This window comes from Polypterus senegalus, chromosome 14 (assembly GCF_016835505.1).
Source record: "Polypterus senegalus isolate Bchr_013 chromosome 14, ASM1683550v1, whole genome shotgun sequence".
In the NCBI taxonomy this organism is placed as follows: domain Eukaryota; kingdom Metazoa; phylum Chordata; class Cladistia; order Polypteriformes; family Polypteridae; genus Polypterus; species Polypterus senegalus.
Window position 1 is genome coordinate 30,512,501 of NC_053167.1, and position 20,216 is coordinate 30,532,716.

Sequence of the window (20,216 nt, forward strand, 5' to 3'; positions counted from 1 at the left end):
GTAATAAAAGTAAAGTATTAAATATGTTATTTTAATGGTAAATGCAGAAGTATGTTTTTGTTTTTGCATGAGATTTGTGCAGCTTATTCATTTTTCACATACAGTATTACAAGAAATGTTTCAGACACAGGCACAGTAGTCAAAGACTTCAGTACAGCCACTCTTTAACGTGATGTTTACACAGCGCTGTGTCCTTTTTGTATTATGCATAAGAACTGCAAATAAAATGAGGAAGAGTTATATGCTAGCTTTTTGCTTATACATGAACAATGTAAAAGAGTAATCTGATACACTCTGGATAAGAAAAATACTTGATTGAGCATTTATTTACTAACTGAACTTTTTTTGTAGGAATCCTCTTTACAGTCTTTAAGTCGCCCGAGAAGGACATGGATTATTGATTCCATAATGATTGAGGAAGAGAGCCAAGGCCCATTCCCTTATACTGTGGGATCTGTAAGTAACACCTTTAGCTAAATGCATGATTTTGTTTTCATGTCATGATTTATATATGAAATTATATTAATTTGTTCCTCTTTTCGGTACTGGTATGACTTATAAATCTGGTATCATTCTGTATGATCTATGCCTTACTGTTTATTTCCTGTAAACTCTATAAACCTTGGAATGTTTATATTTAATTTGGAAAATGATCAATGCAGTTTTTGCTGGAAGCAGGCAATTTTTCAAACAGTACAGTAACTGTTTTTTATGATAATTAATCAATTAACCACCCACACTGTTTAATGTCACATTTGAAAATACTGAGCAGAATTAAACAAAGTAAGGGCAGATTTCACATAAAACAGAATGGACATGAAATAAATTACACAGTAAGCTTGTTGGGCTGAATGACCTGTTCTTGCCACAGTTGTTGTCATGTTACAACAAGATTGTGAACATTTTGGCTACAATGGCTTGTAGAAGAGATCTTATTCACTTTGAAAGCAGGCTGAATATTAGGGCACACTTCACAACAATTTGAGTCAGAATGACTGCTTAAGTTACCTGTTATCAAATTAGTCATTTTCACCAAAAAAGCCTGCAGGCCCAAATGCTTGTTCACCACAGTGGAGGATTCTGTTGCTTCTGTTATGGTGTGTAATGATTTTTGTTTTCATTCTTTAGGCCTGTTGATTTCCTTAAAGAGCAAAATCAATAAACACAAAGCAATATTGAGCAGTAATGTTTTTATTAAGACAAGTAATCTATAACTTGATTGCTGCTGAATCAACACTGTCTCTATCTACAGGTCATAGGTCAAAGAATGGCATGAAAATCAGGGCAGTGAATTTAACCATATACAAAGGTCATCCCAGCTCTCCGATGTCAACCTGCTAAGTAGTTACGGAAGATTCTGTGACAGCGCCTAATGTAATGTTTTTCATCACTAGCTTTAAAACGCCAAAATTGCTGGTGTTTTTAATCAAAGTGGAAGCAGTATGAAGGACTACAGGACCACAGTTAACTGAGAAGAAAACTAAATAAATAGGAAACATTTAGTAACAGCCAGTCAGAAAGATTACCACAGTTATTAAAACGTAACCCTCGAAGTGTTTTAGTTTGACGAAATACTAATGTAAAAGTTCAGTCAAGCTGCAATATGTAATCTCTCAGATACTATCGGACTATTGTTTCATGGTCATATCTACTGAAAAGATGTTCATTTATTTTGTTATGATTTTCTATTGTATTCTTGAAAAATATTTAGTGCAGCAACTCTCAGTTTGATTGAGAACAGACAACCATTTCAGTTAGTGTGATTTTTCTTTGATGTGTAGAATTAGGTTCTACAATTTTCAGTATATAATATGTTTCAAAGTTTGACAAAAAATGGAACACATGAAAAGGTGAGCTGAATAAAAATGAGCTGTTCCTGTTTACAGGCTTATTTAAAATCACTTGACTCACACCTCATCTGCAAAGACATTATGCAGTACTTCAAAATATGAACACCGCAGCAGCAAATCATGTCTGGCTGAAGGAGAATTGCGACCGCATGCGGGGCAAGACTCATTTCTGTGGGTCTTTACAGTTTTTTTAATTCCTTTACAATGAAGAAATGCCTGAAACTCTCACTAAAAACATGACAAACATTTACATCTCTCATCATGTAACGTAAGACATAAAACATAAATTTAATAAGGAATTCTAAGCTGGAAAGAGAACATTTTATCTAATATAAAAGGTATATTAAAACAACCACCATTCTAAATATTCTAAAATGTTCAGGACATGTTGTAAATATATGTGTCTTGCACTGTACACATTTAATATTTTTTGTCAAAAGGTGCCATATTTATCTTCATTCATTTATATTAAGTATATCTTTGTTTAAATATCACCATTTTTGCTATTTTTACCCTAAAAATCTATTAGATCATATTTATTCTTTTAGAAAAAGTGAACTCCGAATTGTAACAGACTTGCTTTCTTAGAAAATTCACGAAAATGCTCCACAGATTCCTAGACCATTACGCATGTTGTTTTTGTGACATAGAATCTTGCATTTGCCAGTAATAGTATTTAATTTTTTATCAGAATGATACATTTTCATTACTGGGTCAAACTAATTATAGTTTCATAAGCTGTCGGAATGGGTGATGAAATTAGAGGAGGTAAAGCAAGCAGCAACAAGATGAAGACAAGCCTGTTTCCCTTTGGCAAATTTTTTTCTTTGCCTGCTGGATGCAATTAAAAATAGCAGAACTAAGCTTTCTAAAAACCATGTTACATTTGTTACTTGGCTGACACCTTTATTAAAAGCAACTTACAACATTTGAGATACAATTGGTTACGTTTCTTTTTCCAGTTGGAGCACAGCCAACTGAAGTGACTTGCTCAGGTTCACATAATGTCAGCAGCAGGATTTGAACCCACAACCTCAGTGTTTGAAGTCCAAAGCCTTACTCGCTGCACTACACTGCCTGCCCGCTTTAGTACCCGGTAAATTATCCATGTATTACGTTTCAGGCTTGGATCATAGTTTGATTTAATTGAGCCCATTAGCCATTATTATATTTTATTCAGACTGCTTTGGGAGCAATTTCTATTTGAATTTCCACTTTAAAATAACTACACCTCTTTACAGACTGATGCCCTTTCCTTGTCTGGTTCCTGCCTTGTACCCAGTGCTGCCTGATTTGGTGCTGGACCCCTGCAACAATGATTTAGATTTAGTTAATTTGAGAATGCTATGTTATTCTTTGTTATACATCTTTTTAAATAAGGTATTGTTTTGTGCTTAAATGCTTTTATTACTTGCTCCATTTTTATCCATAACATTTGGTGCACTAAACTAAATTCTATGTACTTGTATCTATCTATCTGTCTATCTATATAGGGTAAATTGCTTCCTTCTGTATATGTTTCTTATGCTTATATGCATCTAGATATCTGAACATTTATAAAAATTGCTTAATCCACTACAGGAAACTGGGGTGTCAGAGCCTATACTGGCAAAATTAAACATAAAGCAGGAAACAACCATATATATTGTGTCTGTGTTTTGCACGGCAAACTCTCATACATCCAATCAATCATATTAAACAAGCTAAGTTAACTTACACACATTTAGAATATAAAAGAAACAGGAGAGCCTCTAAAACATTAAGAAGACAGTGGCTGGGCTGGGAGTAGTACCCCGTCTACTGGACCTGCTGATCACCAATGCTAATCACAGAAAATAGAAAAAAATCGAATGCATACTCGCACGCACAATGGTTTAAAATAGAGTAGTAAACCAATTTATATTGACTGTTTACGAAAGTGGAATTTAGGAAAGAGAAACAAAATTTATAATAAGGTAAATTTGAACCCAGTGCCATGAAGCTGTGTATCAGCAGGGCTAACCACTGCTCCACCATGCCTTTCACCAGCATTTTTATAGCTGTCAAATAAATATGCACTGCAGGTTAACAATGTTAAGTAAATATTTTAGAATAAATAAAATGACTGAAAATGCTAAACTTACAGTGGGATGCAAAAGTTTGGGCAACCTTGTTAATAGTCATTATTTTCCTGTGTAAATCGTTGGTTGTTATGATAAAAAATGTCAGTTAAATATATCATATAGGAGACGCACACAGTGACATTTGAGAAGTGAAATGAAGTTTATTGGATTTACAGAAAGTGTGCAATAATTGTTCAAACAAAATCAGGCAGGTGCATAAATTTGGGCACCACAAAAAAGAAATTAAATCAATATTTAGTAGATCCGCCTTTTGCAGAAATTACAGCCTCTAAACGCTTCCTGTAGGTTCCAATGAGAGTCTGGATTATGGTTGAAGGTATTTTGGACCATTCCTCTTTACAAAACATCTCTAGTTCATTCAGGTTTAATGGCTTCTGAGCATGGACAGCTCTCTTTAACTCACACCACAGATTTTCAATTATATTCAGGTCTGGGGACTGAGGTGGCCATTCCAGAACGTTGTTCCTCTGCATGAATGCCTTAGTGGATTTTGAGCAGTGTTTCGGGTCGTTGTCTTGTTGAAAGATCCAGCCCCGGCGCAGCTTCAGCTTTGTCACTGATTCCTGGACATTGGTCTCCAGAATCTGCTGATACTGAGTGGAATCCATGCATCCCTCAACTTTGACAAGATTCCCAGTCCCTGCACTGGCCACACAGCCCCACAGCATGATGGAACCACCACCATATTTTACTGTAGGTAGCAGGTGTTTTTCTTGGAATTCTGTGTTCTTTTTCCTCCATGCATAACGCCTCTTGTTATGCCCAAATAACTCAATTTTAGTTTCATCAGTCCACAGCACCTTATTCCAAAATGAAGCTGGCTTGTCCAAATGTGCTTGAGCAGACCTCAAGCGGCTCTGTTTGTGCTGTGGGCGGAGAAAAGGCTTCCTCTGCATCACTCTCGCATACAGCATCTCCTTGTGTAAAGTGCCGAATGGTTGAACGATGCACAGTGACTCCATCTGCTGCAAGATGATGTTGTAGGTCTTTGGTGCTGGTCTGTGGGTTGACTCTGACTGTTCTCACCATTCGTCGCTTCTGTCTATCCGAAATCTTTCTTGGTCTGCCACTTCGAGCCTTAACTTGAACTGAGCCTGTGGTCTTCCATTTCCTCAAGATGTTCCTAACTGTGGAAACAGACAGCTTAAATCTCTGGGACAGCTTTCTGTATCCTTCCCCTAAACCATGATGGTGAACAATCTTTGTCTTCAGGTCATTTGAGAGTTGTTTTGTGACCCCCATGTTGCTACTCTTCAGAGAAAATTAAAGGAGGAGGGAAACTTACAATTGACCCCCTTAAATACTCTTTCTCATTATAGGATTCACCTGTGTATGTAGGTCAGGGGTCACTGAGCTTACCAAGCCAATTTGAGTTCCAATAATTAGTTCTAAAAGTTTTGGAATCAATAAAATGACAACGGTGCCCAAATTTAGGCACCTGCCTGATTTTGTTTGAACAATTATTGCACACTTTCTGTAAATCCAATAAACTTCATTTCACTTCTCAAATATCACTGTGTGTGTCTCCTATATGATATATTTAACTGACATTTTTTATCGTAACAACCAATGATTTATACAGGAAAATAATGACTATTAACAAGGTTGCCCAAACTTTTGCATCCCACTGTATTTAACAAATAATTAATGAATAATCAATAATAAACCCTTGGCAGTGTTTACACTCTAAAATTAAAAGATACTGGAAGACTGCAAAATTATGAGCCCCAGGTAAAGAGTATTCAAGACACTAACTCTAAAAAACTTGCCAGTTTAAACAGAGTTGAAATGTAAAGAGAAAAAGAACGTAGGATAATTCAATACCAAGTAAAGAATATGAAGTAACACGTGAACATCTTTGACCAGAAACCCTGCATATTAAAAAAAAAATTGTTAATCAATATAAAACATTAATTTTTTTTTAAATGGCAACAAATCAAGATATACAGGTGTATGAAATCCATATCCTATTTTTCAACATTGTTCAATAAATAATTATATAAGAAACTTCCAAAATTCATTCCATAAACTGTGCATTTTTCAGTTTTTTATATTATGTTAATTATATGTAGGATTTTCAAAAAGTATGGAAAATTAGGAGACATTTAGTATGTGAACACGACCATCAGGTACATTTCTGAGTCTTCACTGCTACCAGATTTTAAGTTGAATTAGAGTACGAGAATGTTAAATAAGAGGCAGATTGTCACCCACAAACGCAGGCTTAATTAAACCTGCTCTAACTCCATGAATGTCAGCACTGTTGAATGCACTGTGAGGAGTCCAATGTAGCCATTTGTGCAGAGTTTACGTGCTAAACATCATGCACTCATGTTTATTGAAGGTGAAATTTAATGTGACAATAAAAGGCCATATAGTATATTTCAATTTAATGCTTTCTAAGATTTTCTTTTCCAGTTTTAATAAACCACATGTACATTCTAGCCAGTTTTATTTTGAATGGCAGTAGTAATTTTTTATCTCACTTGGACAATGAGTGATAAGGTGATAGTGGGCCAAGGCAGTCATTTTAAGGAACAAAGACAAATAAATCAACTGTGATAATGGATTTCGAATTGCCGTCACTAGTATAAACTGTTAGTCCAGCAACTGTGTTTCAGTCCATATACAGTACATGAGGATACAAACAATGCTTTTTCAGTTTTGTAACTCCCCTATAGCCTTTCTTTCACTTCATGCTGCAAAGCCACTGGAACCATTTAAATTTCTCACACCTACGATTGGTCTTGCAGACCTTGTACTTTATTGATTGCAATATTAACACGAGTCCACCCCTATGGCAGTGATACTAATTCCAACAAATTAGACCCTTTCTTAGTATAGAGAAGCTGTATCATTGACATTTGTTATCACCAGTGACATCTTGCTTATGTCACTTGCTGATTGTAATCTTTTATCATTTTTTTTTAGATCTCTCTAGAAAGTCTCACTCAACTAGATTTCTTCTTCTTAATGGGACTCTGTGTAAATTTGATTGTCTCCTATTTGAAATTCCTTTTGCATCCTAAACTTTAATAGTGAACTGGCAATCTAACAAACAATCAAAGGATAGTAGGTCAGAGGCTAAAACTGCTCAATCATTCTCCTAGCTTAGGAAAACTCTGTTTTATCTGTTGGCAGTCTTCTCAGTTCACGTTCTGAGAACTACTGGAGACATTTCCTTGGGTTCCCTCACATTCTAACATGAAGTGGAGAACACCACCAGACAAGGCTGCATTGCAGAACATGACAGGCAATCCAGCTCAACAAAACTTGCCAGTCCTATCCACCTAATTCCTCCAACATCCAGTCTAACTGCTAAATTATTCCATGTGTGTGTAAATCTTCTAACATTTGTACGGAATTTACTTTCAACAAGTTTCTAAACATCCCTATGTTTTTGTTGAACTCATTTTAAAGGAACAGCCTGGATCCACTGTACTAATTCCTTTCATAATTTTGAACACTTTAATCATGCCATTTATTAATCTCCGTTTGCTTAAACTGAAAAGGTTCACCTTGGAATCAGACTAGTTGCTGTGATATACTGGTCAATGAACTTGATTAGTGCCATTATGTGTTATTGCTTTGTGTCCAGTGTTAGCCATTTGTATGTTTTTATCTTGACCTTTGATGTCAACATTTTCTCCACATTCAAACCGTATCCCGCATCTGAAGTGACTCATGGCAGGGAGCGTGTACAAGCCTGCTGAAGCCTGCTAGAGATGACGTTTTTATTTATTTTTTTTTAGTTAAGGAGCAGTGACCATGCAAATTCTTTTCTATTTTATGAAACATTTTAAACAACACTTCCTTTGAAAGAATCACATTGACTGTTAAGATGAGCTACTTTGTTAAAGTTGTTGTTTTCATTGAAGAATTTGATTCTTAATTTCCCTTTGGGGGAATAGTAAAGTATATCAAATCTAATCTAATTTGGTAAATTGAATTAAAATATGCACATAATGAATACATAAAAAACATTTATTTAAGCTGTTAATAGAGTAGACACCAAGATGCATTACTCCAAAGACTTTAATAGATATCATGTATACATTTTATATTTTATTGCTTCATCTCCAAATTAGCTCATCAGTGTGATTAATTGGTGTTGACATTTTATCACAACACATAATCATCCAACAGTTTTAGTCATGGAGATGTTCATGACTTCATTTGAACCACACTGCAGCTCAACTTCATCAGCTCATTGTGTAGCTTTAATCCAGTGGATTCATTGTCTTCTGAGAAAGACATGTCTTCCTTAAACACAACAAGTAAACAGTAAAGCATCCTATGGAACATTATGTTCTTTACATAATGCATCGAATACTCATCTTTTAATGGAAATCTGAATAATTTGCATAATTTTGTAAGTATTGTTACAGTAAACAGTGATAAAGTTTACATGCTTATGAGTAAGGAAGAGCTCTCTAGTTGTTGCATTCCTGCTCCCAGAGTTGTAGTTCCCTCCTGCATTCGGATATGGTAGTATAGATAGAAGTGAAAAGCAAACCACACATAATCAAAAGTGAAGGAAAAACACATTTCATTTTCCTTGGAATTCTTACCCGGGCTTTATAAGGATTAGCAGAGGACTGTGACTTTTTGATGTGTACAATTTTGTGGACAAAAGTTTAAAATGTAACATCTTTTCAATCTAAAAACAGCTTCACAGGACACTTTCAGTCCTAGTTAAGATGTCTGATGTAATTTATCAGAAAAATAGAAACCACAGTTATAAAAAATTCCCCAAAAATAGAAATCACATGCCAGTCACGTTTAATAGGCAAGGTACACGTTACTGATTCAAGGCATGAATGTTCATAACTAGTAATGACGTATTATACACTTTTTTGAGCTTTGTCATTTCATGCATAGTCATTTGTGGCATTTTATTGTGTTTGAGAATTAAGCAGATTTTCATCTAGTAGAGCGGGGATTACTTTGACCTAAAAACACTGTGCATTATGTGACCGGGGAATATTACCTCCAGAAATAGCAGCTTTAGCTTTTGTTGTCTAGTTGTAGGCCAGGAAAAATACTTGTGCGCATTAAAATAGATAGATAGATAGATTATTAATATTTATAATAGATATAATATAATTTATAATATTTATAAATATTATAAGTCCCTGGCATTATTGTGCTCTCCTCACAAGCACCTATATTGGCAGAAGACTAGCCATTCTTCACCATTGTCAGCGAGTCTAAAATGGCTGAGTAGACCGTATTTTAAGATCCATAGACTATTTACCAGTTGGGCAGGTATAGCCATATAAAATGGATGATTCACGATTGGTAGAATGAATTGTAACACAGTGACTACTTTTATTTTAATCTCAATTTGATTTTATATTAGAACAACATTACCTTAATATCAAAGTACAAGAATCTTTCCAATCAATTCTTTCTGTAACAATCCAGAAGAAAGACTTCCCAAAAGATGGTGTCTTTATTGTATATACAAGCGTTAGCATTCAGGATATTTTTGTAGGTCTTCCCTTACTTTTCTTGACTAGTGAAAAATCAAATCCACAGTATGTGTTGCGTCTGTCTGATTGTAGACCCTGATATTATTATGATGTCCTTCTCCATAATATTAAATCTATTACATAGTCCTGATAGTATGCCTTCAGTAGTCTGAAATGCTTTCTGAGCACCATGTTTTACATCTGCACAGAAAGAAAGGTATCATGACTATAAGATGAATCAGGATTCAATCAGTATTTCACAATAATTAAGAGCATATTTCCTTACGAGATCAAAACCCACATGTTTGCATTCCGGGTGATGGTTCACTTTTTAGATTTCCTTGAATAGATGCCTTTAAAGATATGTTGAGTACTGTTTTATTAATCGGTGGGAGTGGGTGTTGCAAAATGGAATTATGTTAGTGGAGGACTTAAGTGTTCCTTATGTCTTGTTTGTGTTTTACATTATCATAAACCTGTGTGAAGATGGCAAAAAGTACCTTAATATAATTTCTAACAGAGCACCTTTTAAATATCATCATTAGAAAGGTGAAGTTTCATGGAACTTGATTTACAGGACTTGAGATTGGAATAGAAAATTCTGAGGTAAATAGAATGATGTGTATTCAGTGTAGAACCAGTGGACCAGCTGGAAAGATGTCCTTAACACTAGAATTACCAGAGCCTACCAGAGCACCATTTCTGGATAAGAATTTTAAATATCTTAGAAATTAGCTATCTAACAAATAAGCAGGGAGGGGCTGTGATTTATATAATTTGTTATGCAAATTATTTCCTGTGTTCATCTAATTTTGGGGAGGCTCCAGGACACACTATCAAGTGGAGTTCTTCACTTAAATGAAACCTGCATATCATGGACAGGGATGTGGCCCTGTAATAAAGTTTGAGCTGCTGAGTTTTTGGGCCCAAGTAAACTCTTATGTTTTCTAACATAGCCAATCAAAGTAAATAATACTGTATTCAGCAACCAACCAGAAAGTCTTTACTGTATATCTCTGTGTGTTATTATTAAATAGTTGCTTTATTAAAATATTGAGAGATAAGTTCAGTTGTCTAAAACAGAAAGTGACAGTAGTCAGATCACTTGCTTGAAAATGAGATTTAGTGCAAACACAATATGGCCAGGGAATAAAGTTGTGAAAGTATTGGAGCCCAAATCAAAACATTTAACAAAACTGTGTTGGAATAATGATGGCATAATTAATAAAATAATCTAAGGAAATGTGAAAGTAAACATTCCCAAATGCATATTCATGGCACAGGGTCATCTGGTTTTTAAAAATCAGTACGTATTTCTGTTGTACATAACTCTTAATTTTCTTCTGGAGACAAATAAAGATAGATAGGTTGATTGATCTGTATTTGTCCCAAGGGGGAAATCTGGCTTTTTACATAAACTCCATAAATAATATAACAAACAAATACACACATGGATAACTAAAAAGAAAGGGAGCTTCTAACTTGGCCAAAGATAAAAGGAACAGTCCCAGTGAGGCATTATGTAGACATATTGCTGTTGGTATCAAGGAGCCCCGGTAGTACAGGGTGGGCCATTTATATGGATACACCTTAATAAAATGGGAATGGTTGGTGATATTAACTTCCTGTTTGTGGTACATTAGTATATGTGAGTGGGGAAACTTTTCAAGATGGGTGGTGACCATGGTGGCCATTTTGAAGTCGGCCATTTTGGATCCAACTTTTGTTTTTTCAATAGGAAGAGGGTCATGTGACACATCAAACTTATTGGGAATTTCACAAGAAAAACAATGGTGTGCTTGATTTTTTTGAAAAGTTTCCCCCCTCGCACTAATGTGCCACAAACAGGAAGTTAATATCACCAACCATTCCCATTTTATTAAGATGTATCCATATAAATGGCCCACCCTGTACTTCTTGACACACTTCTGCTGAATAATTCATTAGCCAAAAGTACTTGATGCTAGTGAGTCTATTTACTTCTCTCTATGAACGATAAAATATGGAAACCCTCAATGAGAATTGAGTGAAGCCTTGGAAAGGTTTGTCCATCTTTTGGAAAAGTTCTTAGTACAGCGTTTGTACAACAGCTATGCCATATTTCAAAACAGCTGATGTACAAGGAAAGGACATTTTCTAGCAGTGAGGATTATTTTGGAAATTTGCTGACCGTGCCTGATCTTGTCTTTATAGGTGAGCTTGATAAAGGCAACAAACCTTTTTAAAAATGTACTTTCTGTACAGCAGCCAGAAAATACTCTTATAGTGCCAACATGCCGGAGGGTGTTTAGAGTGTTTGCAGCATTAAAAATATAAGGTGTTGACAGTAATTAATTATCTCATGTCACGGCAAAGCATTACTAAACATTGAGCAGATTGCAGGCTCGCTTCAAGCATTGTGTCCCCAACAGGACTTAGAGCTCAAGGCTAACCTTGTTTTACATCATACTGGTTCTTAATTATCAGATCCTTACATTTGGTTCCCAATGATGGGGTTAAGAATATTACTTTGTAATTATAGTAAATGATACTTCATTAGTAAAAGATACTTGCAAATTTCCTGTAAAAGGCAGGGAGTGAGCCAATTGCTCCTGCATCATTGGGTCAGCAGCAAGCAAATTCAATTGCATGTGTGCTTGTTACAATTTCAAACATTTCTGAGCCAATTTTGCATAGAATTACATAATTAATGAAATGTGGAAGTTAGGAAACCCATACAATGAAAGCTACATTTTTAGGATGAGAAACTTTTTTTTTGTTTAACAGCCTTTTCTGCTACTCTGTTTCAAAAAGACTAATCTTTTTAATCTTAAGATTAATTTAAAAGCAAAACTGATATACTGAATATAACTTATATTCTACATGATCTACTTTAAATGACTATAAGTGACTTGCTGCATTTAGTTAACAGAACAGAACCTTTCCACTGCAAAGGACTGGCAGGCAGCCCACCCAAGGTTTGATTCCTGCATAGCGTTTAATGTTTTTGGGACAGCCTTCACCCTAGAAGAGTGGTGGCTCTGAGGCTAAGGATCTGTGCTGGCAATTGGAAGGATGCCAGTTCAAATCCCATAAACGACAGAAGTGACTCTGCTCTGTTGGACCCTTGAGCAAGGCCCTTAACCTGCAATTGCTTAGTCCGGGGTATGATGTTAATCTGCATCCAGCCCTGCAAGCAGGTCCTTCCGCCTGCAGGGAAAACTTGGGAGTTGGTGGCAGGATTGGCATTTCTGCCACTGTGAAAAACCTCACATTGTTCCAGTGTGCTGCCGAGTTGTCACCCACTGCACTTGGGTCCCAATCCTGGTGGTGTGGTACATGCTCCCAACCCCTCTCTTGTCACCTTTTACTACATTAAACAGTGTAAGTAATGGATGGATCTATTAGAAGAATTCCAGACCTTTTGAGAGAATTTCACAGCTGTCATGCTGAAAAGAAAATTTAAAAACTACTGCTGAGATAGCGAACGTAAGTTAATCATAATTATCAGTACTAGCCATAGTCTTTCTGAACCATAAATAAATTCTTACTCACTGTGAACAAGTTCCCATTGGAAGAACATGTTCCAATCTGGTGGGCTAAGATAAATAATTTGATTGTGGGATGCCTTTCTTGACATGCTGCTTTGATTAAGACAAGCTCAAAATGGGACAATACACTGTGTGGCCTTTGGATGGCTGCAAGTTAATTGAATGCTCTTTACATTACAGCATTTAATGAGCTCTGGTGCAAAAGGCGCAGAGCACAAAACACAAGGATACAGCTCGAAGCATAAAGAAAAGAAAATACATGGCAAGATCATTTAAATACATAACAAATGGTGGGGAAGTTATTACATACAGGGAAAAGATTACAACTGTCTGGATGTAAAGTTTTAAAAAGGACGGATTGTGCCACACATATAAATAGATTAATAATTCATAGCTGACACAAATCACAAACTACACACTACAAGAAACATTATCATAGGGTACCTTACATGAACACAGCTATAATATACTTGATATACAGTATATGGTAGAAATAGAGCACAGTCAGTTTAGTCACTTGCTAAGAGTCAAACAGTGAGAAAGAGCTAGAGAGTGAAGTCATTTTTTATGGTATACAGTCCAGTGGCTTGGTCACTACATCACTAAGCCATTGGTCTGTCTCTCCACATCTCACTCAAAATTAAATTCATGCAGTTGACTTTATAATAGATTTACCTGTTTGCTGGAGGTGGGAGGTTTAAACCATAGGTTTTACTTGTGTGCGTGACCCTGAGGAAACTATTACTACTACTGTTCATGCCCCATTTGTATTTATTTGGTAAATGTAGGGTGGGCTTCACAAAGATGAGTGCTATATAAAATAAACAGTTCTTGTTTATTTATTATTATGTGAATCTCACTTTTATTAGCAAATAGAGACTGTTAATTACAGAGTTATATAAAGTGCAGACATTTTATTTATAGCTCATATATTTTTTCCTTGGCCTTGTTTCTTTATTATTCCATTTTTTTTTCTCAGACTTGCAAGAGACAATTTATACAAGCTTTGCTTTAACAGTATCATAATATGATGCTGTCTTTTCTGTGTTTAATTAGGCAATAAATCTAACACGCAGAAACAAGTTTCTCATAAAGAACATTTTAAAATTCTTTTAGTGAAACAGCCACCTGCTCTGTTGGTATAACTAAATTGTTTGTTCCCTTAAACTGTCATTTCTTTTGCTGATGGCGTATCTCAACCGTCACTTATTATGCAGCCTTAAATACCTGAATTTCTGGAATGTCTTTGTTCTAGTTGGTTTCCTCCAAGCGTGCATGTTTGGAGTTTTTGTGCAGTTTGCTGACTGTCAGCCATTTCACTTTCTTTATGCTGGTATAGCAACTAAAGCAGCATGAAATGAAAATGGCTTATCTGTTTGGTGCTTTCAGATCTTTTCAGGTTTGAGTGAATTCCCTGGATGACCCATTCACAATATTTAATTTCAAGTACCAATCGGAGCATGGGGGCTTTGCCATTTCTTTAGATTGCTTATTTGTTAGCTGTTTTGGGGTCATGTTGCAATAAATATTAAAGTTAATCAGTTGCTTGCAATAAATTGTTATTCAAAACTGTAGCTGATATACTGTAAGTAAGTTTGAAATAAAATGATATAATAATAACACAGAAGACAGACAACCCAGGAAGGTGGTATGACTGGTTGAAACTCTAGGTGATGCTTGGCCATATTGTAATTTAGGAATTGATACTGAGACAACACTGAGCTTTAATTTGCAGAGCAGTCCAGTAAGATAGCTCACCCTTGTTGGTGTTAGTTGGCCATTAGCAGTAATTACAGTGGTGTGAAAAACTATTTGCCCCCTTCCTGATTTCTTATCCTTTTGCATGTTTGTCACACAAAATGTTTCTGATCATCAAACACATTTAACCATTAGTCAAATATAACACAAGTAAACACAAAATGCAGTTTTTAAATGATGGTTTTTATTATTTAGAAAGAAAAAAAATCCAAACCTACATGGCCCTGTGTGAAAAAGTAATTGCCCCCTTGTTAAAAAATAACCTAACTGTGGTGTATCACACCTGAGTTCAATTTCCGTAGCCACCCCCAGGCCTGATTACTGCCACACCTGTTTCAATCAAGAAATCACTTAAATAGGAGCTGCCTGACACAGAGAAGTAGACCAAAAGAACATCAAAAGCTAGACATCATGCCAAGATCTAATGAAATTCAGGAACAAATGAGAACAGAAGTAATTGAGATCTAAAGAGATCTGGTAAAGGTTATAAAGCCATTTCTAAAGCTTTGGGACTCCAGCGAACCACAGTGAGAGCCATTATCCACAAATGGCAAAAACATGGAACAGTGATGAACCTTCCCAGGAGTGGCTGGCCGAACAAAATTACCCCAAGAGCGCAGAGACGACTCATCCGAGAGGTCACAAAAGACCCCAGGACAACGTCTAAAGAACTGCAGGCCTCATTTGCCTCAATTAAGGTCAGTGTTCATGACTCCACCATAAGAAAGAGACTGGGCAAAAACGGCCTGCGTGGCAGATTTCCAAGACGCAAACCACTGTTAAGCAAAAAGAACATTAGGGCTCGTCTCAATTTTGCTAAGAAACATCTCAATGATTGCCAAGACTTTTGGGAAAATACCTTGTGGATTGATGAGACAAAAGTTGAACTTTTTGGAAGGCAAATGTCCCAATACATCTGGCGTAAAAGGAACACAGCATTTCAGAAAAAGAACATCATACCAACAGTAAAATATGGTGGTGGTAGTGTGATGGTCTGGGGTTGTTTTGCTGCTTCAGGACCTGGAAGGCTTGCTGTGATAGATGGAACCATGAATTCTACTGTCTACCAAAAATCCTGAAGGAGAATGTCCGGCCATCTGTTCGTCAACTCAAGCTGAAGCGATCTTGGGTGCTGCAACAGGACAATGACCCAAAACACACCAGCAAATCCACCTCTGAATGGCTGAAGAAAAACAAAATGAAGACTTTGGAGTGGCCTAGTCAAAGTCCTGACCTGAATCCAATTGAGATGCTATGGCATGACCTTAAAAAGGCGGTTCATGCTAGAAAACCCTCAAATAAAGCTGAATTACAACAATTCTGCAAAGATGAGTAGGCCAAAATTCCTCCAGAGCGCTATAAAAGACTCATTGCAAGTTATTGCAAACGCTTGATTGCAGTTATTGCTGCTAAGAGTGGCCCAACCAGTATTAGGTTCAGGGGGCAATTACTTTTTCACACAGGGCCATGTAGGTTTGGATTTTTTCTCCCTAAATAATAAAAACCATCATTTAAAAACTGAATTTTGTGTTTACTTGTGTTATATTTGACTAATGGTTAAATGTGTTTGATGATCAGAAACATTTTGTGTGACAAACATGCAAAAGAATAAGAAATCAGGAAGGGGGCAAATAGTTTTTCACACCACTGTATTGGTTTATCATCAGGCTCAAAGCAGGTATGTTTGAGCAGAATAAGCTTTATGATTTTGGTTATGCATGGACTACATACATGGTTTCCAAGATCTTAGACAGTAAAGCCTATTAGAAATTTTCAGTTTAATCTTTAAGGTGTATTACAGGTTAAACACTGAAACAAGTAATAACCAAGGAGACTCAAAGAGTAAAAATAAATAAATAAGGTATTTCATTAACTAAATAAAAATAAAAAGTGGAGGCTGACCTCAGGGAGAGCACAAAGTAACAAATAAGCAAAATAAATAAAACTTGTACCCCTCTGTGCCTAGCTATATGCAGGATATTGGCCCACTGACTAACTTGTGGAGTTCATAAGGCACTGACGCTTTCTAGTAAAGAACACAATAGTTTCCTTTCTCACTTCCTTTTTCCTTGTTAGACCACTGGACGTCTCTATTTGTCTTGCCTACTGAGCCTTTGTAACCTCTTTAATCTGAAGTCAAAGCTCATCTGTCCTGTAGCCAGGAGGTCTTTTCAAGTCTCAGCCCAGATGTGTTTCCATGAGTGGCCTACATCCTATAAAACTCCTAGTGTCATCCCCCTACTACTGCCTGTGGTGGCCCCACGTATCGCTGCAAATCTTCAGCCCTATTTACAGGGACTTCAATATAATAAGCAGCAGGAGGCAATACAATGTTTCTCTTATAACATTGTTTCCCATGATTCTTTGATTAAAGAATAATCCCTGTCAATTTAGCTCTGGGGACTCCACCATTCAATACGAGTCTGACCTTCCTACCATGATGCCATACTGGACTAGGGTTGGACATCATTAGTGAGTTAACATCAGCCATCACTCTCAAGTGCTGATCTTCTTCTGGATCACAAACATAAGAAAGACTCTAGAATAATACTCTTACAGTTATACAAAAGTAAAAAGTCTCTGTGGAAGGGTGTTGGTATTTCTTCTACTTTTTTAATGTATATATATACTGTATATATATATATTTTTTTGTGGTTCTTTACTCCCCAATTAGATTAAACTTGATCGGAAGTATGCAGTTGAGTTCAGTCTCAGGGGACAAGGTGTGGATCAGGATCCAATTGGACTGGTTGCCATTGATGAATATGATGGGACAATTAAAGTAAAGAGGAAAATTGATCGTGAACAGTATCCCAGATTAGATGTAAGTATAAACTTTGTTTTTTTGCTAGTTTCCACAATATTATACTAGGATCTAGATTAGTTTTTAACAGAACACTGGCAAAGTGAAATGTTAAGCCTGTTTATATTTAAGAACACACTAATTACTTTATATGTTTACTTCTGTTTTGACTGAAAATATTCTTAGAGGTTCATACATATTCAGATTCATATCTGTATATTATTTAGTTTAATATCCTGGAGTTCTAGGTTCTGTCTCAGTGGCATCAAAACTCAGCCACCTGCCAGGAGCCAGCCATAAACAGGGCATCAGGACATTGCAGAGCCTAGTCATGCATGCACCAACTTTGACACTCCTGCTAAGTCAGTTTAGATATGTCAAATACATAGTAACGTCTCACCCATAATTCTTCATTAATGGTTTAATCTGTTATTTTTGTGCTAGCTTACATTTGAAGCAAGAAACACTTCAAATAAGAAAGTTGATACAAGACTTGGAGTGGAGATTAAAATCTTAGACATTAATGACAATGCTCCTGAGTTTCGGCGCAAAGTTTATAATGTTTCATTAAAGGAAAGTGATAAGCAAGGTAAGATAATGTTTGCCATTTAATAATCTGAAAAGCTTTTTGGTGCTTTCCTTCATTTTCTCATTTGATTATTTACCCACATATTTTTACTTGCTTTTCCCTTGGAGTTGAATTATGCAGCATTTTATTTACATAATGTTTTTGTAAGTTTTTTTTTCTTTTGCTAAACAAAGGACTATCCTTGTATTGTTAAAATTAGTTTTTCTCAATTGCTTAGACACATTTCTTGAAAATAAGCTCCATTTCCCAAAACACAATTTCATAACTTCACACTCAACTCCCCAAACTTCAAACTTCCAGTTCAAAACCAAACTCTCTACTCAAAACCATGTCATCGTACATCCAAACCAAAGTTTGCCTTCAGACATCACACAAAAATCCTCAAAAATATATACACTACAACATAGCCTTACATCATGCTGAGATATTTTGAAAACATGGCTATAAAAACCTGTTACTGCAACAAGTAATGTTACTTATGCCCAATTATCCCTCAAGAGAGACTACCTCCCACTCTCAAATTGAGTTGTTGGCTTAAACCATATAGGCCATTGGCCTGTCTCTTGTTCTTCGGTGGTTGTCTCTCAGTTCTAGATAACAAAATGTTGCAAGTGCTAACTGTAAAAACATACATTTTACAATAGGAACGTGCAGTAACAATGGCAAATGGTGCAGTAACTCAGTGCATTTCAGACAGCATACCATCCAAGAGAGCAAACAGCTGGAGTACATGAAGGTGTTGTACGTAACAGTGCACAGTACTCCAAAGTTACAGTAGAGAGCAATATGTAAATGACCTGCCTATTTTCTTCTCTGAAGTTTCATATTGTAGAGGCAACCAGCTTCTGCCATTGACATCCCATGCACAAGGACGTACATGGTCAACAACAGTGGCACAAATCTCATTTGAGACCATTTGCCTCCTTGTTCTTCCTCACCCTCTTCCACCTCCCCTCCTGTGTCCTCTTCCTCTACCTCTCTCTTCTTGTGGGGGTTGATCCATTGTTCAAAGACAAGTGAACTGACCCGTGACCCTTTTATCTACTTATCTAAGGCTATGACTGCTGTGTGAAGAACATTTAGTGTTTGCACCTGAGGAATTTTGTGCTAAATGCGTACCAGCTGTACTGATCTGAGTTAATGATGTTGTAGCCAGTGCTTTCTAAATGAGCACATAGTGAGGCCGATGATACATGAAGGAATTTGTGTCAAAGAGTTTTGCACAAAAACTGGAATGAATCCGAATCATGTGTCAAAATAGGGAATAGCTTTATAGTTATGGGAAATGGATTTGTATTTTGGTAGATGAAGGTATGGTTTGGGATTTTTAGATTAATACGTTTGATAATATTGTGCAAGCAATCAAGAAAAACTGCAATAAATATTGACAAATTTATGTAGGGTAGAATTCCCTGAAGGGATGTGGCAGTCTTTGGATCCCAAAGGTTTAGGTTCTCCAGCATCCTCTGTAGCTAGAGGTTTTGTTTTAGTCTTATCCCTAACCATCTGACCATTGCATTTGTGTACTTAAGTTGGACATTTACTTTCTCATTTTAGTCTTTTGTAACTCTTTTGATTTAACTATTACTATTGTAATACACCTTAAGCTACTTTTGTGTTTGAAATTATGCTATATCATATGAATGTTGCTGTTGTTGTTATTGTAACAATTAGCTGTAACATAAATAATTCTGAGGGAGCCCTTAAGAACCAAATAGTCTTATCTCTCTCTCTTTCACACACACACACACACACACACACACTGTCCCTCTGTCAGTATCTTTATTTCTATCGTACTAGTTTTACCTGTTAATTCTTCTGGTCCTTTAAACTAACGTTTTGTAATGCTGGTCTTTCTCTTATCACTTTATTTAACACTGTATTTCTGATATGGCCTCCTTACTTCCTAAAGAGCACACTAGCTTGCAGTGTTCTTTGAGGCTGAAAATTGAAAATATTCTTACTTTATTCAGTGACAAAATAAAAGTGTGGCGGTACATTTCTATTTTGGAAAAGCCCTTAAAACTTCAGTACAGCCAGTGAAAACTTCCAATTTTGTCCATTGCTCAGTCTATTTTAAATTGTGCCT

General features: G+C 36.2%; 1 protein-coding gene across 2 annotated transcripts in view; it reads left to right on the forward strand.

Annotated features, from left to right (window-relative positions):
• The window catches only part of LOC120514202 (cadherin-like protein 26), a 67,134-nt gene that overhangs the window by 13,663 nt on the left and 33,255 nt on the right, over window positions 1-20,216 (forward strand). For both annotated transcript variants that reach the window (XM_039734435.1, XM_039734434.1), the window contains exons 2-4: window positions 352-456; window positions 17,410-17,559; window positions 17,983-18,127. In XM_039734435.1, coding sequence (XP_039590369.1) covers window positions 352-456; window positions 17,410-17,559; window positions 17,983-18,127 — 400 coding nt within the window. The remainder of the gene's footprint in view (window positions 1-351; window positions 457-17,409; window positions 17,560-17,982; window positions 18,128-20,216) is intronic.